Source organism: Penaeus monodon, chromosome 8, assembly GCF_015228065.2.
Source record: "Penaeus monodon isolate SGIC_2016 chromosome 8, NSTDA_Pmon_1, whole genome shotgun sequence".
Classification (NCBI taxonomy): domain Eukaryota; kingdom Metazoa; phylum Arthropoda; class Malacostraca; order Decapoda; family Penaeidae; genus Penaeus; species Penaeus monodon.
In genome coordinates, this window is record NC_051393.1 from 32925654 (window position 1) to 32951256 (window position 25603).

General features: G+C 36.2%; 1 protein-coding gene across 1 annotated transcript; it reads right to left on the minus strand.

Annotated features, from left to right (window-relative positions):
- Positions 1 to 2470: 2470 nt before the first annotated feature.
- On the minus strand, positions 2471 to 25603 carry LOC119576310 (trifunctional enzyme subunit beta, mitochondrial-like). Its single transcript, XM_037923931.1, has 10 exons — positions 25488 to 25603; positions 11674 to 11854; positions 9766 to 9953; positions 8513 to 8647; positions 6958 to 7085; positions 4968 to 5198; positions 3551 to 3700; positions 3128 to 3344; positions 2893 to 2981; positions 2471 to 2791 (listed from the first exon to the last, which is right to left on the minus strand). The coding sequence occupies exons 1-10, from the start codon at positions 25540 to 25542 to the stop codon at positions 2747 to 2749; spliced, it is 1419 nt and encodes a 472-aa protein (XP_037779859.1). The 5' UTR covers positions 25543 to 25603; the 3' UTR covers positions 2471 to 2746.

The following is a 25603-nucleotide window of genomic DNA, read 5'->3' on the forward strand; positions in this document are numbered from 1 at the left end:
TATATATATATGTTTATATATATTCATATATATATATGTATATATATATATATATATATATATATATATATATGTATATATATACATATATATACGTATATATACATATGTATGTATGTATACATATATACACATACACATACGCACATATACATACACGTATGCATACGTATACGCATTTACATTTATAAATATACATATATACATATGTATATGAGTGTATGTACTGTATGTATGTATATTATTTATTGATTTTTTTTTCTGCCGCTTCAACATCTAAGGTCGTTAGCAGTGTATTCAGAATATATTTGTTTTTATTCATATCTGTGGATTCCCAGAATACTCATTGGTTAAAGCAAATGTGCTAGGCATCAAAGGTCATATAATATTATGATAAAGTATTATGGCGAAAAGGGTAAAAATGAGTTTAACTATTAAGATAAGTGGACAGAAGAAGGGGGTAAAGAAGGGGAGGAAAAAGGAAAAGGAGAGAAGAAAAGACCGTGCAAAATTAGTTGATGCGAGGGCTGAGGTCCAAGGCAGGGGTGATCCCCTACATTGAGCCTCAGTCTCCGGCTCTTAAGCCCCTCCGCGACAACAACGAGCAAGGGATTGGGGAATATTTATGTAAATGTACGTGGTTATTTAATTACCTATTTATCAATTTATTTTACTTTATTTAGCTAGGTATTCAATTATTTATGAACTCTTCTCTTTAACTGAAGTTAAAAAATGTTAAACATTGGACACAAAACTCACTAGATGTTAAGTACCATTAGTATCAAATACATGTTCCTTTAGTTTAGCTTGTTTGTATGATCATTAAAGTTAATTATTTAATTCCACTTTTAATAGCATTTTCTTCCTTTTGTGACAGATTCAGATCGGGAAATCGTGACCACTATCAATTATTGCAGTTATTATCATTGTATCTGATATTGATATGACTTGTAATAATGACAAATACAAATAATTTTGTAAGTAAATGGCAGAAACGTTCAGTAATGAAAAATGAATGTAACCATTAATATATTTCCATATTAGGAAGCTGGCATATATTTTGATTAGAGTGACTACCAATGCAACTTAGGAAATTCCCTTTCGTATGTATATATACTTGTCATATTACTCACTCCCTTGTCGAGACCCATTGCTTTCTCAGGGAATACAGGGTACTACCACAAAATCAAGAATCATTAATAATACGATTCACATCTGCAAACCTTGCAAGCCCTGAACTAAATATTGAATTAAATCTCTGCAACCGCAACAACAAACTAGATTTCACGTAGCCACTGTTTGCAAGAACCCTTATGGATACAACTTTGCTGATATATCATGTATGGTTATGGAAATTCCATTAACCTCGCCATGAATAAAATTACTGGGGATACAACGTATATCTGCGTAACAAGTAGCAAATGTAAACACATTGGATGAAATTTAGTAATGTCCCGCTGCACAGTAGTCGTTCCAATCGGGCAATGGTTTCTGCCGTAAAATAGTTTTAATAGCGTTGTGTATTTGCACAGCAAGTAGTTTAAAAATAATCGTTTAATTTTTTTTCTAGACTCCAAGAATTATGTTGGTCATCCCTGGATTATATGAGAAAGGCAATTTTAAGACGATTTTTTATTTCAATGTTTGAACAGGTTTTCGAAAAAGCTAATTAGAAGAGCATTTTACATTGGATGCATGAATTGAAAATGGTATGAAACTTCTGATAAAATGAATAAGGAAATGACTAGCAAACATCCTGTACTATTAGGATTACTGTAACTACACATATTTGGAGTTGTGTACATATATATTATATGATTATAGATGCCTTCTAAACTTATATACAAATTCTTTCAAGGTGTATATTACTATTAAATCATATTCATTCAATTGCTAAATTATTTCAAGACTGTATTTTACATTTCATTCTGTCTATTTCCTAGACCTGGTTATCAAACAAATGGCCTGCAACCCATTTGCTGAGAAGAATGTTGTAGACATTAATTTTTTTAAGAAGGACATTTTTTTCTATAAAACTGAAGGTATATAGTAATTTATTCAACGATCTCTTAGTCTATATAGTCACCTGTAGACGATATTTTAATGTAAGGTAGATAAATACACAGTAGCTTAAAACCACTTCTGTTTCACCATTTTTCTTTCCGGAGATGCTTCTGAACCTTATATTATCATGACCACATACTGCACGTTTATATTACATCTGGCCCACTTTAGTAACATTCTGGAAACCTGCCCTACAATGGTGAGTATGGTGTGGGTAGGTTTCTGATATTCATACACACGTGTACATGAAAATTCATTGTCCAATTCATCACATCTCTGAAATTACCGATTTGCTCCTCAAAGATAAACCAGCTGTTCAAGCAGCTACCTTTTATATTGAAGCACTAAATGTGAAAAATACAAGGATGATCTTATTAATCAAAAGTGCAAGATGAAATTATACACATTTTATAATTACAATTTATTGATTATAATACAGAATTTATATCTGAAAAATAATATAATTCTTTTAAAAAGTATATAAATATTCATGTTGGATGCTAATACATTACAGAAGGCTTAGAACTATATAGATTTGCATTGATCGTTGCAGTTCCTCAGTTCAGGAAAAGAATACTAATAATAAAAATGTATTTATATCAGTCTTTTCCCACAAAAAGTTGCACAGCAATCCACAGCAACATGTATCACCAGGTGAAAATTGGACAATTTCTTAGTTGCTTTACACAGTTGCATTTGGATAACGCTCCACCAGCATACCAACACCCTGGAAAAAAGTAATATTGAAAACGTTTGGAAAAGGAATTGCTGGAATGTAACTTTCTCGTGTTTTTTCCTTTCATTTGTTTTTCTATCAAATGTTCTTACCTGACCACCAGCAGCACAGGCAGTGATGCAGGCAAACTGGCCATCTTCCTTCACAAGGCGGTGAGCAGCATGCATCAGGAGACGAACACCTGCAATTTTTTTTTTTTTTTTTTCCTTTATACATCAGTCCAATTCTACACTATAGAAAATATAAATTGAACTGTATATACAAATGAAATCTTTAAAACATTTCTCAAAGAAATTACTTCTAAACCCAAAAATCTTGAGAACTCACCTGTGGCACCAAATGGATGTCCAATAGACAGTGAGCCACCCCAGTTGTTCAACTTGCTCATGTCAGGAGCCCCCACCTTTTCCGAGCGTCCCTGGTAGGTTTTAGCAAACCAGTCGGAGTCCATGGCCTTCATGTTAGCCAGGATCTGTCCAGCAAAGGCTTCATGGACCTCCCATACATCAATGTCAGATGGTTTCAGGCCAGCCATCTCAAGAACCTTAGGTAAAATATTATGAAGATTTTAATTCCAGTCCTTATTTTTTCATCACAATAAAATATCAATACACAAGTAGTAGTAAGAACCCCTATCAAAAATAGGTGAGAACATCAGGGGAAGGTGAAATTGTGATGATTGATGATGGATGATGATGACGATACTTCTCGTCGTTCAACAAAAATCCTCCACTTTTAGCATTACATTACCTTTGGTGTGGCATAGGTGGGTCCAAGCAGGAGCTGATCTTTGGGGTCCTGAGATACATAGGTGAAGTCACGAAGGTAGGCCTTTGGCTTCCATCCCATCTCCTTAGCCTTCTCCTCTGTACAGATCAATGCAGCAGAAGCTCCATCAGTCTGCAAGAGGATGTACCATTGTATGTATAAAAAAATACACATTTTCACATTTGTTTGGCTTTTTTTTATTTTTTACTTCATAATTATAGCCCATAAGCATCTTGAGAACACTTATCTTAACAAATGCAATAAAGTTATAAAAGTAATATAATTAGTACTCTAAAAAAAGGCATTCAACATGCAGTATAATTTTCCTAACTCAAACATGTAATGAAAAGCACACATTTTATTTCATTCTTTCATGTAAATGAAATGCATAACATATATTAGATATAAAGTTGGACTATTAGATGAGCATACTTTTATTAAAGGAATAAAATATTCTTATTAGCATCTTGCTTTTAAGCTGTCAACATAGATGTCACTGACTGAGTATCAAGTTTTTATTTTATGTATTTGCTTATTCTAAAAATCACTCAAAATTGACAATTTTACTGCCTACAACTGAATCTTCCTGCTTCAGCCAATCTCCCTTCTAACTGGATAATGATGTAATGGGAATGGCTGAGGTGTACTTTGGAATGCAATATCCTATATGGTTTTTGATATCTTACATTGTGGTGTTATTGCTACCCAATATAAGTACAAATGACAAATAAGTACAAATGCAAGAAAATAACCAAGGTAGGAGAGAAATGCATCTTGCAATTCATTAAATGTTTACCAACTACTCAATTCCTGTCACATGAAAGGTGCCATATAGGCCATAACCACTGGAAAAGAAGCCTTAGGTGTAGCTGATAGTCTCATTCCTATTAGTGCTAATGTTATACTGAAAATGAAAATATTAACAGAAATGAAAATAAATACAAAGAACAGTCTGAAGAGGTAATTCGGCATTTGTGGAGCAATCAATGTGCAAAGAAAAGTAACGAGACAAATCTACAGTGGAAGGTGTCATCAATGAGTTAAACAGAACGTTCTGCACAGAGTAAAAAAGTTTAATATAAAAGTTGGCATCCTACTGTACTTGAGAAAACACCACTGCAATCCATTCACAGGAAGACACTTACATTATTAATCAATGAAACTTAAATGAAACATCAATAGACACCAGGGTAATCTGTCAGTGATAATACTCAGGACTGATTACTTTTCCTTTTTCTTTTTCTTTCTTTTAACAACCTTCAAACAACAATGGTAAAAGTGATTGAGTGCATGGTAATCATGCACCCAAGAGTAAAGTCTACAAATTCTTCTTTTCTAGAGCAAACACATTATCTTGAGGGAACTAACTACACAAAATGTAAGCCAGGGCAGCACCCACCAGGTATGATGCATTTGCAGCAGTAATAGTGCCATGAGGCTTGACAAATGCAGGTCGGAGTTTTGCCATTTGTTCTGGAGTAGAAACCCTGATGCCATTGTCTTTATCCACAACCTGATCCACTCCTGGCACCTTGAATGGCACCAAGTCAGACAGATGTCCAGCTTGCTGAGCCTTGTGGGCAAGGGTGTGCGAGCGGAGGGCAAACTCGTCTTGCTCTTCTCGGGACACCTGTGGAATGAGTAAGTCAAGTCTTCAACAGTTAAGAGGTCTGGGGTGAACTATCCATAGGACAGGGGGAGGGGATTCAAACTTATTATTTTAGGTTTCTCATTTATAAAGACTTTGAACTTTACAAATTGAAAATTGGATTATTAAACTATCCTGCCTTTTGCTGTAGCAAAAAGATTATTAACCCTTTCCCGACGGGTAGTATTCACAGTGGACCAGGCCTCGCTGCTTATATCGTCGCCCTAGCATGCGCGACCACTTATTCCAAATACCAGCATCCCATGCTGTTTCTTCATAATACTACAAAGATATGTTGTATTTTCAGTTTTCATTATTTTCTAAAGTCTCTACTTGCCATACTTCCTGATAAACCGAGACTGAAGGGTATTTTTGTTGTTATATAGACTCCATAGTTGATCATTATTCAGTCTATAGTCTGAATAAAATAAGCAGTGTGCAGCATCATGGAGTTGAAATTGTCAGTTTGTTGCATTTTATTTTTATTATTATTTTTTTTTAATAGTAAAAATGAGAATGTTAAAAACGACTTAATCACACTTTCAGTGGCAGGAAAATAATATTTTGCCGTGATTATAAAAAAAAAAAAAAAAAAAAAAAAACTCATGGCAAGTCCATACATACACCATGGCATGTACATACATGCCCCCGGCAGATAGACCCGCCATGCCATGGCATGTGCGTACATGCCACCCGTGGACAAAGGGTTAATTGCTACAAGGAGGTTACACCCCAACATCTGTAACTCAATTTTTCAGGTAAAATATTTGGTAGGCCTAAGAAGATGAAGTTCAACAAAACTGCTCACATGAAGATAAGAAATTAAGATTTTGACCATAAATCCCACCAACCCTGTTTTGGTAATATTTTGACAATAATAAATAAATGAAACAGATAAATAAATTAGTAATAAGCAAAAACTACTAGTAATATCCAGACAATTAAATAAATGAATAGATAAATAAATGAATTGATAATAAACACAAATAACTGGACATTTCACGATTCTAAAACTTGGAGGATGAACTTAGCAAGGTACTTGTATGCTCCCAAAAAAGGGAAAACAAAAGGAAAACTGTTTTAGGGAGTTATTCTTTTACCAAGGAAAACAAGTTACTAGAAGCTATGACATTTTAATATTTCTTCAATAATAATGGTGGCTACCCAATAAAACCACTCTCTGCTGTTGCTATAAAGAAAAAAAAAGTAAATCAATAACTAAATCAATAAATAATTAACACAATTCAGACATTTTACATGACTCTGAAGTATTAGGGGAATTTTTTTTTTTGGGGGGAGGCATCACTTCAAAGATAATATAAAACAAGATATGGCCCTAGCATATAAGTAATGTGAAAGACTCAATTACATTTCTAAAGACACTTGTTTATTTACTCTGCAGGAATTCATGACTTTTAGTAACTGCTTAATTAGATATGTTTTTTTTTTTTTTTTTTTTTTTTTTTTTTTTTTTGTGGGCACTGCATTAACATTTATGTTGATTAATCTTTGGGTTAAGAATAAGAATAAGAATAAGAATAAGAAGAATAAGAATAATAAGAAGAATAAGAATAAGAAGAATAAGAAGAATAAAAAGAATAAGAATAATAATAATAAGAAGAATAAGAATAAGAATAAGAAGAATAAGAGAATAAGAATAAGAATAAGAATAATAAGAATAAGAATAAGAATAAGAATAAGAATAAGAAGAAACAACAACAACCTGTTTAACTTATCTTACCTCAAAAGCAGCAGCCAAACGATCAGCAGAATGACCCATGGTTTCGTTGGTTGAAAATTCAGCCACAGCAGGCAACTCGGGAATGAAATGCTTCATAGACAGCTGGGAAGCCAAGCTTAGACGTGCACCTGTAAATAAAGTGAGCATGTAGCAAATGTAGAATTCATTCATTACTCAGGTTTTGAAAATGTTTCATTAAGGTACATTTACAAAGGCAGACCCACTCCAACTCGATGAAAATCCTAGTTGGTAATTTCCCAGCTAAGCCCTTGACACATCACCTTCATTCTTTTTTTTCTTTTTTCTTTTTACCATTGTTATAACCATTTTCAAAGAAAATCCTCTGAAATAACACCATAAAATATCACACAAACTGTTGGACTCAAAAAGTGGGTGGAGCTAATGGCATCACACTTAGCTACATACATAATTATTTGTATAATTTTCTTGCTATTGTTACACTTATAAAAGTAAAGCCAAAATTCTGCTCTTTGGTCTATGATAACTAAGAATTCCATAGCATTAACAGCCATCAGAATACTCATGGGAAAAAGTCAATTTCATTTTTTGGTTCAGTAGGCTCAATGGAAGTGGAGGTAACTGGTTATACCATGGTAGCACAGATAACTGAGTTTAGACCTAAGTAGAATTTCCTTATTTGTGTTTAGCTAAAGAAAATTCTAGATACAAGTTGGATACTTTACTGTGCTTTTGCATTCTACAATGTCTAATTGCCAGGTGACAAGATGTGTGCCAGGTGGCAAGATCCATGCCAAGTGCAGTCAGCTTGCTCCAAATTGTCCCACTTAACCCTTTCCCAACGGGTAGTATTCATAGTGGCCCGGGCCCCGCTGCCGGGGGCTTATATCGTTTCCCTAGCCCCTTGCCGGGGGCTTATATCGTCTCCCTGGCATGAGCGGTTGCGCACCCTGAGCGCAACCGCTCATGCCAAAGTCTCTACTTGCCATGCTTCCTGATAAATCAAGGCTGAAGGATACTTCTGTTGTTGTACAGACTCCATAGTTGATCATTATTCAGTCTATAGTCTGAATAAAATAAGCTGTGTGTGGCATCATGGAGTTGAAATCGTAGGTTTGTTGTAATTTTTTTTTTTTTTTTTTTGTATAGTAAAAATGAGTGTTAAAAACGACTTAATCACACTTTCAGTGGCAGAAAAATATTTTGCTGTGATTGTGACAAAAAAAAACTCATGGCATGTCCATACATACACCATGGCATGTACATACATGCCCCCGACAGATAGTCCAGCCATGCCACCCGTGGGCAAAGGGTTAACAAAGCCTTGTTTTATCCTCAATTACTGGAAAGTCAAAATTGCTATTCATAAACATTCTCCAAAATCTTCAAGTTTTTGCTTATAGTAGTAAAGTATGCACATGCACTCCAGTGCATGCATAATATATAATATGCAACTGATGCGACAAAAAAAGCCCAGCTAATCTGTCTCACAAGAACAATCACTGCTGGGAAGGATACAGAGTCAAGACTGCAGTAGTAGGAACCTTGCTTAACATGCCAAAAGGAGATCACTCACCCATAGTCTTAGCCCTGTTCAATTTTAGCATAAGACCTCGCATCTTCCTCGAATGACGGATGGGTACATCTGACATGAACTCCACTCCTCCGGCAATGCATGCATCATACACGCCAGCATGCATAAATCCGGCACCTTCAGGAAAAATAAAGGTAAGTTTATTAATACATACATTATACTTCAAGGAAGGAGGCAGTTTCATTAGTTTTATTCAGACAGTTTTATTATTAGTCTGCCCTTATCAAAATTGTAATTAACAAACTAAATATAGTTATCTAAGGTCAAATCTACAATTAATCAATATCATCAAAAACAAGTTTAATGGAAAATCAAGATACCTGACCTTAAAATAACTAATCCCAATATGCTCTGAGATTCTGATTTATCAAAAACTTCTTTATTCTGATCATCATTAGAATCAGTTGCACATCAAGCCCAGGCATTAAAGGGTCTGTCATTGAAATTTTTAGTCTTTTTTTTTTTTTTTTTTTTTTTTATTCAGAAAAAGAGAGAGATTTGGCAACACTGCCCTAGATTGTGCCAGACTTTGGTAGAGATATAATGAAAAATCATGACAATGGCCTTTTTCCTCAATGCATACAGGAGGTCAGCAGACAAAGCTAATAAAAATTTTATGAATTTTTACTGTAAAATTACGTCAAAGTTATGTCCTCATAGAATTCACTATGCCAACAGCTATACAGAGTGGTACTACGTGTATGGAAACAATTAAACCACTTTTTTTTTTTTTTCTCTCTCTCTCTCTTTTTTTCTTTTTATATAACTTTGTAAATACTTGTACCATTTAATTCATCTATACTGCAGTTAGTAGAGTAGAAAGTATGGTAATTTTGGTATCAATTAAATTTATTTTTTGTATAGATTTTGAATAATATTGGCAAAGAATTTTCTGAAAATTTTAACTCAAATACTAGAACTAATAAAAGGAGTATAAAAAAAATATTGGTACAACTTCTAGATAATATATAAATATAATTTTCTTTTTTTTATTTATTGACAGTTATTATGAAAGTTTATATATATATAGCCCAATAGTATGGGGTGAAAAATTAAAAATGCATTTTTTACTTCAGTTATTTATAACATCCCTCTAATACTACTAACCAGGGGGGGAGAGGTCCCATACTAAGGGTACCCTGATTTGGTGGTGATAGTTCCCTAAAGAAAGCCACATTTTTTCTCAATAAACTGAAAAAGCATCATTAATAATGTCAAAGAAATTAGAAACTCACAGGTAGTAAGAGCTTGATTAGAAGAGATGCATGCCATGGTGACAGTGTGTGCCGGAATCCTGTCGGAAAACCCAGCCCCAAGAGCAGCTTCTCTGGCAACGTTGGAGGTCTTGACTTCCTGAATGACCGTGCCCATAGTGATATAGTCCACTGCTGTCTTGTCAAGCCCAATGCGAGTCACCAATCCTCTGAAGTGCCATTTTAGGTTCTTTTAAAAATATAATATATGTACACATACAATTGATATATAAATTATCTTGTATGAACGAAATACCTATTACATGTTGATCTTATGAATATAAATGTAAATCTTATGAGTATAAATCTACGTGTTTAACTTATCCTACCTCATTAACTTATCTTGTTTCATATATAATTTTGATGGGCCATCCCCACTTTTGGGGGCAGCACCCCCAAAAAGTCAGAAAAAAATTACTCTTTTTGGACACTGCCCAGGACCATCCCAGATGTTCGCTTCACGTAGCGGACTCCCGCGCCCACTGTCTGGCCGTTGCCAGATATCACTAGATTTTAATTGATCTCGGTGAATTCTTATGCCCGGCAATAACGGGTTAATCATCCTCATTTAATAGTAGTAAACCCATTTTTACAAAAAGATAAACAGTTGCCCCAGATAAAAAAAAAAAATTATTGATATTTGTGAAACATGTCTGTTGGGCATGGTAAACCATTACAATGTTGGCATTCACTCATTTGAGCACATTATCTTTGCACATAAGTGAACAATATGATCGGACACCTGAGTGGGGTCAGTATTTTCCGTATTTATGGTACGTTTGACCAGCAGTAGCATCCTCAGGTTGCATATTTTTACTGGAAAGCATGAAAAGGTTGCGCTAGCTGTATCAACTCTTTATGTAGCAAATGCATAAGACCCATTTCAAAATTCCATATAGTTTTTATTTTAGAGCAGGTATCACTGTGTACTACCATCACCATAAAATAATAAACATTTCACTTATTTTTCCGAAGTTCAAAATCCTATCGAAGTGCTCATTACAATGGAAATGACAAATTTCAAATTAAAACAAATTTGCCAACAGTGGACAGTAACAGCTATTAGAATGCACCACAGTGTCTTGATGGAAAGCATATTTCTTGTATAAATGTACACAACTCACAGTCTTGATGGAAAGCATATCTCTTGTATAAATGTACTTAACTCAAAAAAAAAAAAAATTACTATTTCTTCATACATTGTGATTTTCATTTTTTGATATTGGTATAAAAGTGTTCTTTGGACATTCACAAACTCTTATCTATGTGCAATGTCATTTTCAAATGCCATATGCACAGTTATAAGCAAAAGTCCATACAGGTGTACCTGGCGCTAATTACCTGCTTCCATATTTACCTGTTGATGCTATGGCCTTGTGCCTCCCAAGAAGTAACCATCTTGGTTCAAACAGTCGTTTGGTAATTTCCTCATTTTTGTACATATAACATAGGCTAGCTAAGCCGGTTAGAACTTTGCCTCCCTTCATTTGGGACGGTCCCTTTAACACTGGGCATTTTCCAATTTTCCTTTTCTACATTTCTTGAAGATTCTTTTCTTCACATGAATTATTTCATTATGACATTTACACATTTCCCAGATAACCTTGATACTTCTTCCTTAAACTAGATTAACTCATTCAGGAAGTACTTAAACAAAATACTATTGTAATAATATGTACAGTAAAAAGAATTTGCAACAAATTTATTGTATCTGAAATAAAATACAAATATTTGTTTATTTTATAAATAAATAAATGTGTATATTATATACATATATACATATATATATATATTTATTTATATATATATATATATATATATATATATATATATATATAAAAGTAAGCCAAATACCACCTCCAATACTAATATGCAAATACTAAACCTTACTTGAGAACTTGTCGTGCAAGGTCATGTGGCATCAGCTTGTTATACTGGGTGCCAGACATGAGGAAAGGCGTGCGCACTCCATCCACCAGCACAATGTTCTTCATCCCTGGCTTAGCAAGTGATGACTTTGTCTTGGCCACAGCCAGCTGAGGAGCAGATGTGCCAAGGGCTCTTGTCCCAACTGTAATAGATATAAATGAATAAATTAAAAAGTACAAAAATAAAAATACTAATTAATACCTAAAGAGGAATAGCTTGCCATTAAAAACATATAAACTTTATAAATTTGTTGTTTAATGACAATGTCAAATATAGAAACTGGTCATATTTTTAACTGGGTTCCCAGCAACATTGGCATTCTAGGGAATTAATTTCATGACAGACTGGCTATGTGTGGAAAGGAGCAGAGCCACACATTATATCATAAGCTCTTCAGTTTAGATTGGGAACTGCAGAACAGATTTATCTTTAGCACCATACATGGGCAGTGAGCCCTTCCCTTGACTAACTCATACAAATGCCACAAAATATGAAATATAATTACTCACTAGAATTATACATCAAGAGGTTTGTGGGTTATATGCTGCAACCTGGTTGTACTGTATGACAAAGTGCAAGCAAATGCCCTTCCTTACTCATATCTCAACACTGAACTGCTGAGGGGGTTTGTCAGTTACTGCCATGCCTACAAGCAGTGATGATCAAAGAGTCTGCTTTAGAAAGTGGAAAAGCTTCAAATAATTGCTTCTTGTAAAGACAAGCAACTGCTACCATATATATTTTGGCACTTGTTCCTTATTCAATTATAAATTGCCTGGTATGTTTACAAACTACTTGTTTCCTTACTTTGTGGGTGTGCTTTGGCTAGAATGCTGAAAGGTACAGAGGCTCTGGCAATTGTTTGACCATCATTAACTCTAATCACTGCTATAATCATTGTTATAAATATTTCTTTGCAGACTTGAAATACTACAGCCCATTCAATATGGATAACATGTTACCTGCAATACAAGAACTTCACAATAAAAGAATGCATTGATGCCTTTAATGTTTAAGTTATTTTGTAATACCAATATTCCTTCATAGTCATGAATATGCCTGTGTAAATATATAAGAAGTATCAGGAGAGGCTGTAGTTATAAAATTTGAACAGGTATAAGTAGGAGCCAAATAGAAAAATGTAAAATTGAGGAGTAAAAATTGCCTATGTAATCTGAAATTGTTTATGCATCTCTATTAATCCAACCAACAACCTTGCAGATTTCAAAAAATCCCCCAGTTGTAAGCAAGGAAAGACTGGGCCAACACCCAATCACCATGGATAACATTTATTGCAACATTTTTAATGTTATTTTATGCCATCACAGATTATTTTAAAAATTAGTGAGACTAGATTTGTCCTCTCTTTGTGAGTGTCCTTATATTTTCAATATTATTATGTAAATATATACTGAAAATACAGTTTCTAAGGTAAAATATTGTCATTATTATTATTATGGTCACTATAAAAGTAAAAATAATGGTAGAGCCATGGTAATTTTTTAATGAAGGAACTGCAATTCCTAAATTTTTTTTGCAATGTTGCTTTGTAATCTATAATCTAAGAAGCACATTTAGCATTTCTGTGTATTCATATAACCAATGAAAATATTTTGAAGCCAACCTTGATACATTTAGCTCTGAATAGCATCACTGAAAGGAGCCAACACAAAGTGGGTGGTTGGAGGGTTCTGGGATCAGGGTTAGATCTGGCAGTTAGATCCTGGACTTCATGCATTTGCCATTGGCTCCATGTCTTCAGCACTTTAGAAGATAAACTCCAGCATGTATATTCTGGCAAAACAAAGTTTTGAAATTTGATCCCAATTAGCAAACCAGTCCAAGACCTATTTGCTGGTCCTGCTGGAGTGCTGAAGGTGTAGAGGCCATACAATCAGAGTAAATCTCACACCAGAAATATTTATCCCATACTACAACCTAATACAGCAAACTAAAATTTAAGGCTCCCTTTCCCTGTTTTGGAACCCTTTTAAGAAATATGGTATTCCAGAATGCAACTTCCACTGTCCCACACCTTAAAAACCCTTTCAAGTGTGTGTGTTTACTGAAATGTTTAATGTTAGCTGGAGGGAAGCCGTACATGAACCCTTTTCTCTTTTTCCTTTAAAGTATCTTCAGAACTATATACAAGTTGAAACTGATTCCAGAATGCTAGAAAATAAAAACAAGGCAAAAGTTTCAACAATCCTACAATCACTTTTTTTTAAACAGTACAAACTACACATCATTTACCTGCCGAAAACAATTCATCTTTCAATTAATAGTATAGTTACACTACTTGATAAATTACAGAAATAGGGCTAAATATTACATATATGTATGAATACACATACATAAATATACATGTATAAATATATACATATACATGTATATATACATATATATACACATACATATATACATACATATATATATACATATATATACTTACATACATATATATATACATATACATACATACATACATATACATACATATATATATACACACACATATATACATAAATATATATATATATACATATATATACATAAATATATATATACATATATACATAAATATATAATATATACATAAATATATAACATAAATACATAATATATATATACATATATATACATAAATATATACATTATATAATAATATACATACACAAACACACACATACACTATATATACATATACATGTATCTATACATTCATATACTATATAATGTATAACATATATAGACATGTATATATACATACATATGTATATACACATACATATAATCATACATACATATATACATACGTGTATATACACATGCATACATACGTGTATATACACATGCATACATACGTGTATATACACATGCATACATACGTGTATATACACATCATACATAGTGTATACACATCATACATACGTGTATATACACATGCATACGTATACGTATATACACATGCTCATACGTGTATATACACATACATACATACGTGTATATACCATGCATACATACGGTATATATACATGCACACTGATATACACTCATACATAGTTAATACACATCCATATAGTGTATACATAACATACTTTACCTATGCATACATACATACAATACCTATGTATACATACATACACCTATGTCTACAACCTATATACATACATCACCTATACATACATACCTATGCATACATACATACACTATGCATAATAATACCTATGCATCATAATATATATTACCTATATATACATACATATGCATATATACCTATGTATACATACATATGCATATATACCCATGTATACATACATATGCATATATACCCATGTATACATACATATTCATATATACCCATATATACATACATATGCATATATACCCATGTATACATACATATGCATATATGCATATATACCCATGTATACATACATATAACACATGTGTATACATACATATATACAAGAGTATACATACATATATACAATATACATTTATATACAAGAATATACATACATATAACAAGATATACATACATATACAGATACATACTTATACATACATATATAATAATACATACTACATAACATATATAATATAAACTTATAATACATATAACATACTTGTATATACATAAATACATACACAAACATACACATACTATAGTATATACAATATACATAACACACATAATAAACATATATCATAAATATACATAAACCATATATATAAATATTAACATAAACATACATATATACATAACATATATAAACATACATAACCACACATAACACTATAACAATACACTACACACACATACACTTACACACACATACACTTACACACACATACACTTACACACACACACACATATATATGTATATATATATATATATATAATATATATATATATAATATATTATATTTATATATACTATTATATATATATTATATATATATATATATATATATATTAATATATTATATTATATATGTATATATGTATATATGTATATGTGTATATATATATATATATATATATATATATATATATATATATATATATATATATATATATATATATATATATATTATATATATATATATATATATATATATATATATATATATATATACACACATTTCAATGAGTAATTAAAACAATAATAATTGCAAGGTTGGATGGCTGAGTGAAACAAAAAAATTACTTCAAAACAATCCTAACATTTGGATGGCCCTTTTTTATTAATGGAATTTCAATATAGTTCAGTTTCCCGCTGCCATGTAGTACAAGATAAATTATGCTTGTATTGGACAAAATGACAAAAATAATACAATTTTCATCTATGTTGATTAGAAAGTTGTGTAACATAATACTTTGGTATACATTTACAGCAAAATGTAAAGGCACTATAATAATAAGAGATATACTACACTCACTAATCCAAGAAATAATCAGTGTAAGCAAAAATTAATAAATAAAATTAAAAATTAAAAATGAAGAAAACAAGTTATGGCAATGCTACTTCAGAAGTAATAGCAATGGGATTGAGTCTGAGGATGAAGCTCTCAATTTGGGAAGGTTTTTGGTTTTGCTTTATCCTGCAATGTTTGTGGATTTCCTAGGAGTGGCTGGAGTAATAGGGACTTGATCACAGATGTTTAAAACCCCGTCATAAGCCTTAACAATACTTCCATTTAGGAAATTTCCAGTTTCTACCACCCTTGGACTTTTGAAATAATTTTTGGGGGAATGGAACATTCTTTCATCGTTTAGATCTGTTATGCTTTTGTTTTCCATCACATCTGACTCGTTGACAAGTGACAACTTGTATTTCATGCATGCAGTATCTACAATTCAGCAGTTAAGTCCAGGATTACTTTTTACCTGATTGACGGACAATAAAAATGCATCAAATCAAAATTGAACAAAAGCAACTTTTAAAATGAAGATGCGTTTTGTAAGTTTCCTGACGATCCTATCAAAGCTTTGTTAATCCTTGCTCAAACTGCAACAGCACTTTAGAGTGATTGTGCTTAGAAAAGAAAATTGCACTATTAACAGTAGTTCTGTGACAAGCCATTGTTGCAGCCTAATGTGGTCTACAGGGATGTTGTCACTCTTAACCCATTGCCGACGGGTGGCATGTACGCACATGCCATGGCATGGCGGGACCATCTGCCGGGGGCACGTACGCACATGCCATAGAGTATTCATGGACATTTTTTTTTTCGTTACAAAATTTTTTTGTTACAATCACGGCAAAAGATTATTTTTTTGCCAGTGAAAGTGTGATTAAGTCGGTTTTAACACTCTCATTTTTACCATGCAACAAACAAAAAAAAAATGCAACAAACCAACGATTTCAACTCCATGATGCCGCACACTGCTTATTTTATTCAGACTATAGACCGAATAATGATCAACTATGGAGTCTATATAACAACAAAAATACCCTTCAGTCTTGATTTATCAGGAAGTTTGGCAAGTAGAGACTGTAAAAAATAATGAAAACTGAAAATACAACATATCTTCGTAGTATTACAAAGAAACGGCATGGGATGCTGGTATTTGGCATGAGTGGTCGCGCATGCTAGGGCGACAATATAAGCCCCCGGCAGTGAGGCCCCGGCCTCTATGAATGCTACCCGTCAGTTATGGGTTAAAGAATAAACTTGCATAATATGAAAGGTAGAAGTTATTTGCCTTTGTCTGAGCGCCCAATACTTCAAAGGCCATTGTGGTGACTTGACACCACACAGCTTAAAATAATTACCCATTGAATGAAATTACAAATGCTTTTAGATTTTATCGCACAAACTATTAAGGAACATCAAATCCATCAAATGTGCTCGTATGTAATACACAACAAATTTAAGCCAAACTGGTAATAGTTTTCAGCAATACTGTGAGTACTGTAAAATTAGAAGTAAAGATTTATTACATACATATGCTTATCATAAGATAATAGATATATGAATTTTGCCAGTTCTCAGTATCATCACCATCATCATCATCATCAAGGAGCTAACATCGACAGGGGCGCATGGCTGCATCCACCCTTTGCTTTCAGCCACAAGTCTCCAGGCAGGCCCGCAGCCAATCTCTAATTCCTCGCAACAGGTCTTGTCAAACTGTACAAGCCATGACATCCTGCCAGTCTCATGGTGCAGCCATCGGTTAGACACATGGTCCTGCCAACTGTACCCCATGATCCAGCAAAGAGACTTGTTACAAAAGGCGTCAAGATGGGACTCCAAGGCACTAGACAGCATCCTGGTTTTGCTTCCATAGAGCAAAACTGGAAGTATCAAATCCTTGAAGATGCGTAGCTCGGTCCTTTTGCATAGGTACCAACATCTCCAAATGCTCTTGTTGATCGAGTTCATTGTTTCTGTTGCCAGACTAATCCATCTACTGACTTCTTGGTCTGACAGCCCAGAGATTTAGACTACGTTACCAAGGTATGCAAAGATCTCTGACTTCAATGTCCTTACCGCAAGCATGGATTGACTGAACGAGTTCCCTTAACAGGCCCCCAAAGTCCTGAATCTTGGTCTTGATCCAGGAGACCTCTAGGCCTAAGGGCTTCACCTCATTGCTAATGCATCAAGAGATGCCACCACCAGGGACTCAGATAGCAACATCATCAGCAAAGTCAAGGTCTGAGTTCTTGATATTGTCCAGTGTTGCTCCACACTGACTTTGGGTAGTAGCTCTGCCAATTATCCAGTCAATGCAGGTGTTGAAGTGTTGGTGCAAGGATACAGCCTTGCCACATCCTTGAATTAATAGAGAAGTTTGACAGGCTTCAAGCACACTTTAAAGCACTTTCAGTACCAGTATATAGGCTTGCTATTAGGTCAATAATCTGTGTCGGAATACCCGAGTCTCAGAATCTCCCACATTGATTTTCGATGCACCGAGTCAAATGTCTTCTTGAGGACGATGTAAACTGCAAGCAACCCATGACAGTGTTCCACAATTACTTGAAGCGCTCAGATAGGGCCAAATGTGAACTTGCCAGAAGTGAATCCAGACTGGTCCAGTCTCTGGTGCCTTAGCAGGTGGTCGTGGATCCATTTCAGAAGAATGTGGGTGAAAACTTTGCCTGGCATGTTGAGCAGTGTATTGCCATGGTAATTGCTACAGTCCCAATGATCCCCTTTACCCTTCCAGAGAAGGTTGACCATGCCCCACAATAGGTCAGGGAGAATGGTACCAGACTGCCAGATGGCAGTCAAGATCGTATGTAAGCCTTGTGGCAAAGGTTCACTCCCAGCCGTTAGAAGTTCAGCAGGGATATCACATATGCCTGCAGCATGGAAATCGCCATCCTAACCTCCGATAGGGAAGGAGGTTCCTCACCGATGGGTGGGTCTGGCATAGGTATTGTGATACCACTTGCATCCAAGCTAACTGTTGGAGGATCTACCTGGTACAACTGCTCAAAATAATCAGCCCAACATTCACGAACCCCAACATGATCTGAGATGATCTTTCCATCCACTAGGCGGACTACAGTCATCTATGAGGGCGGCTTAGAGTTCAGCTTTCTCAGGGGTTGGTTGGCAGGTCGAAGGTAATTTACCAAGAAATGCCCTTCAACTTCCTCAGCAAGATTTCTGATGAACTGTTCCTTGTCCCTTCTCAGCAGTGTCCGAGCCCTACACACCAACAAGCAATGCATGATCTGACTGCCATTCAGCTGAGCCATACATGCCTCAGTGGCCTTCAATGTCTCCAGGGAGACGGAATTCTGCCTTGCCATCAGGTGTACGCCAATGGACTCCTGCGCTGTTTCGCACTTGAACTCTCAAGGAGCAACTGGGTCTGTCATGTTATCAAGTTCTGTGAATCAATCAGAGATTGCCATGGTGAGCCCATAGGCATACTATTCCTCCCTCAGTCTAAGTGAAACACCCTAGAGTGGCCACTAGAGAGACAAGGAGTTTTGAAGTGGATCCATAGAGTAGCCACAATCAGCCTATGATCAGTGCCACAGAACTCAGCACTCCAGTAAACTACAGTTTTGGAGGATCCTCCATTGTTTGCTAACAAAAATGTGGTCAATCTCCTTGGCCACTGTATCTGTATCACAATACCATGTCCAGTGTTGTGGGTTGGAGCACTGGTATCAGTAGCCAGAGATCCCCATTCTCTGGGACCTCACAAGTCCAGGAGAAAGAGGCTGTTCTCATTGCTTGGATCAGCTCCCAAGCCATGGGGGCCGACACATTTGTAGCCAGCTTAATCACAGCCAGATACCACACTGAAGTTACCTAGAACAATGCGAATATCTCACCGGGAGCAAATGTCTGCCACGGATGTGAGTTTGGCGTAGAACGCCCTTTCACACCAAGTTTGCAAACATCAGTAGGTGCATACACAGCAATAAGAGACATGAAGCTAAACGCATGCTTCAGTCTTAATGCCATAATACGCTCGTCAACCGGTGTTACTTCAACTATTGAGTATTGAAGTCAGCTGGAGATGGCAATGGCTACTCCCTGGAGGTGATGACCATTGCTGCAGCCCAAACAGTAGATGTACCACCCATACTGATCATGCCGCTGCCAGGTCTTCTCATCTCAGCTCCAATGCCTTTGATAGCAGAGGTAACCGCTCATCCTGCCGCAAGGACCAGATGTTCCAAGCACCTACCCAGATAGCTTGCCTGAAGTTAAGCCTTGGGCGGTTGCTCCGGGTGTACACCACCTCTGCCACTCCCACCGACACTGCCCCAAATAAAGGGGGTCAGCAGACTGTGGGGACCCCCATCCGCCTCTAGTGTTCCCTAGGGCTTTGCCCCACAAGTCTCATGGTGGGTAGGTGCCTACTGGGGTGCAAGAGGGACAAATAACTCGTTCCCATCCTGTGCCCTTAAATTTGCCCTCCCTACAGGACACACAGCCCGCCTTGCTTACTGGGTGGGAGGGACAGCACCCCTCCCACCAGCATATCCATTTGATCGAGTCATTGCCAGTGAGTTCTCATTATACACTAATTAATTCATACTAACCTACTATCGTCATGCCTTTTAATATGATTCCCCATCATGTGTCCTTGGCATGGTAGTATTTCTAGTGGTAGATGCACTTTATGACTTGTAAAATTCTCAGCCAATATATATTTTCACACGTACACCACCTTATGACTGGTCAGAAAAGACTGACTTTATTTTCTGAATTTTCATTGGTGAGCTTTTGTTGCGGTTTGTCAAACTGCACAAATTGCAACAGCCAATAACTGGCCGTTATATGTGGTGTACATGTAATTTTTTACACGAGGCATTTATCATCATTTCAGGTAGTGTGTGTTGTACCATGTACAAAATATTTCAACACAATAAAATATCAATCTAATTTTTTTTCCCTTTCTGAACATAGTTATACTAAACACCATATGAACATAAATTTGTAGCTGCTGACAAAGGTTTTGTATACTCTTATCCCATGGGCCCTGTTCTGTCTCATCAATGGGAATTGAGGCAGGCAGGAGAACGTCCTTCTCTTTCCCATCTAGAGGGGGGAATGGGCAAGACACTTACAATATAATATCTTGAAGGAGTTGCTAAATACAAAAACGATGCCCAAAATATAAATGTAGCTCACTTATATCAGCCACTTTACCCTCTCATGTTCTGAGTATGAATATACAGGTTTATCATAACCATGATCCTTTAATGCACAGTTTAACAAGCCTGAAGTCTGTTGCTAAGTACTACTGCCATAATTTCCTGTCATATTCAATATCCTCAAAGACCCTTAACTTGCCTGAAAACTCTGGGTTGATTTTCCGAAAATGACAACCGGGTCTTCCCTGACAATATTTATATCATCAGATTTGTTTTTGTGAGATGACAACGAATCTGATGATATTTTCAGTTGCATTCTCTAGCCGACAATCTTGATGTGATTTGATAAGTCCCAATAGCAGGGGAGGGCATGAAGTAGATCAGGGAAATTGTGGGGTAAAACAGGCTGAAATAAGAAGAAAAGAGAACAGAAATGTGTAAAACAAGCTCCAAAAATGCTTAATAACGGATAATGAAACTCTACGGACGTCACCGCCATCTTTCAAACTCTACGCACCGACGCGCCAACTTTCGAAAAACTCTACAGGAACCAAACCCATCGTTCAGCAAAAATCTACGGGACTTCACATAATCCAGATCCCCCGTGGTAATCGTACAATGCGTTCTAACCAATAAACCAATCTAAACTTACTCCTGTTGGATTTATACACTACAATCTATATATTCCCTAGCCAGGGGGCTCTGCCCATGGACCCCGTGGTAATATATACATCTAGCAAGGGGGCTATGCCCCCTGGACCCCCAGGGGCAATATATGTGCCTAGCAAGGGGGCTATGCCCCCTGGACCCCCAGGGTAAAAAAACATACCTTTATATCGCGAAACACCAAACGTTTCTTCACTTCCGTCTATGGTCACAATTGCTTGGTTTCTAATAATTTTTTTCAGCATTTGTGTCACTGGATCGGTTCAAATATCAAGCTGTGATAGAAACGAATGTCTATTTGTCCAGTATATCCACAAAAGGGCTTTAAAAATGACCCAGAATCGATGCAGCACATGAAATAAAACATTGCTCACCAGCGTTCCTCGACGTAATGGCACTTGCTGGTTTGTCAAATCTCCCGGTGGCAAAACACACATGCGGATACGGTTATGGTACAGAATAGCTTAAATACTTACCAAAACACGTAAATGAAGAACAATAAAAGGAAAAGAATGCATTACATACATGAAATCGAGAAAAAGGACGCTGATAATGACAAAATATCCATTCTCACGAGCGCATAGCAATATAAGGACTACTTGGTAATGAGTTCCGCGTCATATTTGTTTAGATTCTCGCGAAGTAAACATGGAAGGGACTTAGAAAATGAAGGGGCGATCTTCACTCTTGTCTGTCCTATATCTCCCTTATTTTCGATTTGCACACCTTTTGCCATAGATGAAAAGGGTCTTAGTTTTCATCAAGGTAACCACTCCATACACTTATTTTACTGTACGCTTGGTTGACATGCAAGGAAAATTTTCTGAATATCGCGAAACACCAAACATTTCTTCGCTTCTGTCTATGGTTACAATTACTTGGTTTCTAATCACTTCTTTTGGCATTTGGGTTCAAATATCAGGTTGTGATACAGACTAATGTCTATTTGCCCTGTATATCCAGAAAATGGCTTTAAAAATGACCTGGAATCGAAGCAGCACTGGATGCGAAACATTTTTTACTGGCGTTTCTCGACGTAATGGCGTTGCTGGCCCGTCAAATCTCCCAGTGGCAAAACACGCATGCGTACAAGGTTATTGTACAGAATATCATAAATACTTACCAAAACACATAAATGAGGTATAATAAAAGTACAAGAACGCATTATACACATGAATTCGAGAAAATGGATGCTGATAATTACAAAATATTTGTTCTCCCAAGCACGTAGCAATAAAAGGATTACTTGGCAAATCGCAGTAATGAGTTACGCTTCACATTTGTTTTGATTCTTGCGAGGTAAACATGGAAGGAACTTAGAAAATGAAGGGGCAATCTTCTCTCTTATCTGTCCTATATCTCCCTTATTTTCGATTTGCACACTTTTTGCCATAGATGAAAAGTGTTAGTTTTCTTCAAGGTAACCACTCCATACACTTATTTTACTGTAATCCTAGTTGACATGCACGGAAAGTTTTCCCTAATCAGTACTGATTATGATATTCAGGTTAATATTACCGAAAGCGATGCACAGAGATAGATGGAAAGGACACTGCCATATTATTGAGGCTGAAAAATAAAGTAATAACACAGGTACAGCTGCAGCGGCCTCAGGTTTATTACGAATTGACAAAAATATCCGCTGCATATTACCGCTCAGAAACTGAGCTTAGGACCTTTCCCCTCTACTCACCCTTGACCTCTCATGGTACCCAGCACTCTACTGATTATTGCCTGTGCCAACTTTGACCTGCGCCCAGAACGGAACGATATTGACGATGTGCCCCCAGAGCAAGCAATTCCAACCCTTACCACCAATCACTTTATAACATCTAAACTTATATCTTGATTATACTCAAAATATTAGAAAATCCTTATTTTGAATCGCTATGTTTGTAATCATTATTATGGATGACACTGTAGTTAACGAATGTTCGCAATTTAACCCTTTCCCGACGGGTAGTATTCATAGTGGCCCGGGCCTCGCTGCCGGGGGCTTATATCGTCACCCTAGCATGCACGACCACTCATGCCAAATACCAGCATCCCTTGCCTTTTTTTCGTAATACTAAGAGCCTATGTTGTTGTATTTTCAAAATTATTATTTTCCAAGGTCTCTATTTGCCATATTTCCTGATAAATCAAGACTGTGGGATATTTTTGTTGTTATATAGACTCCATAGTTGATCATTATTTGCTCTATGGTCTTAATAAAATAAGCAGTGGGTGGCATCATGGAGTTGAAACTAAGTTTTGTTATATTTTTTCTTTTTGCATTTTTTTCCCCAAGTTATTTTATAAGATAACTTAGTTTCAGCAGGTTTAGTAAAATTGTCAAACTGTGTCGCACAGAAACGGCCTGTGAACACCTCAAAAACTCAGAGGCAAGTCACTCTGCCCTCAGCACCGGCTCGGTCAGCACCATCAGCTCCCACAGCTTCTAGCCTAAAATGAAGAACTTTGCCGATACTTTATTCAACCATTACAGTTAACTATCACAGCGAGTCCAAAACACCTTCATGCAGCCATGTCGTGTTTTCTTTAAGTAGGAACAAAGTGCTAATGAAGGTGGTGCAGGGGGCTCGCCCCTCTAGGGAATAAATGGAAGGCAGGGGAGGTTAGGTTTGAATTTTCGGGTCCGTGAAAGCCTGGTTTTGGGACTTCGTCTGAGGAGGTGCATCACTCTCAGTAACATATATCGGTCCCTCTTGACTGTAATATGGGGAAGACATCAATCTGCACAGTGTAAGAAGGCTGTGGCCTGTGTTTGCAATATTGTAATGTGACGTCTTGACTCTCTCTGCCTGGAGTTCCAGCCACGCACCCACGGTGTGCAATTCCCGAGCTCTGCTGTACTACGGTACAGAATCAGTCCCTATGCTGCCTAATGCTGGGGGTGCACAGCTATTGAAATATTGCATCAGAAGCAGGCTACGTACAAGGTATGTTAAAATATACTAACTCTGTAGTTTGTATATGTTTTCTTATAAAAGATGGCTGGATGAAACTTATCCATTACCTTCATTTATAAAATTTGCGACGGAAAATAAGATTCATGCATATTACAGAAGGGGAAATGGAATGGCCGATAACTAATACTTAAGACTGGATAACTCAGTGAATCTTAGGCATTACCGGAATTTCCACAAAAGATCCTAAATCTTGGAATTAGAGACGATAAGACGTCGGAGAAATAAAAAATTTAATGTTAATTTCTTTATCATACTAACGGAATCTTCCGTTAACTGATGTTATTGTCTCAGGCGTATGATAATCCCTTGACAGCTATAATCGTCAAACAAAGTTGAATTACACGGAAATGCCGTCGTTCAAAACCCTTCAGCACAAATCCCCAGAAAACAAGACAAAAATAAAAAGTTTCGCCGAAAGTTTGCCCTCCGCTCTCCCGGCAAGAACTCCCGAATCAAACTCCTTTAACCACTACTTTTCTCCCACTTCAAGAGAGAACAGCACCTAAACTACCTCCCCATGATATTCCCCAGACACCTCCTTGCCAGAACTCACCATTACGAAGGGAATCGAGGAGAGCGGAGCGCGAGCAGGCCTTCACCAACGCCATTTTGCCGGTGGACGAGCGGAGCCCCGGCCGTGACGTCACATCTCGCGCCGTTTTCTGTTCG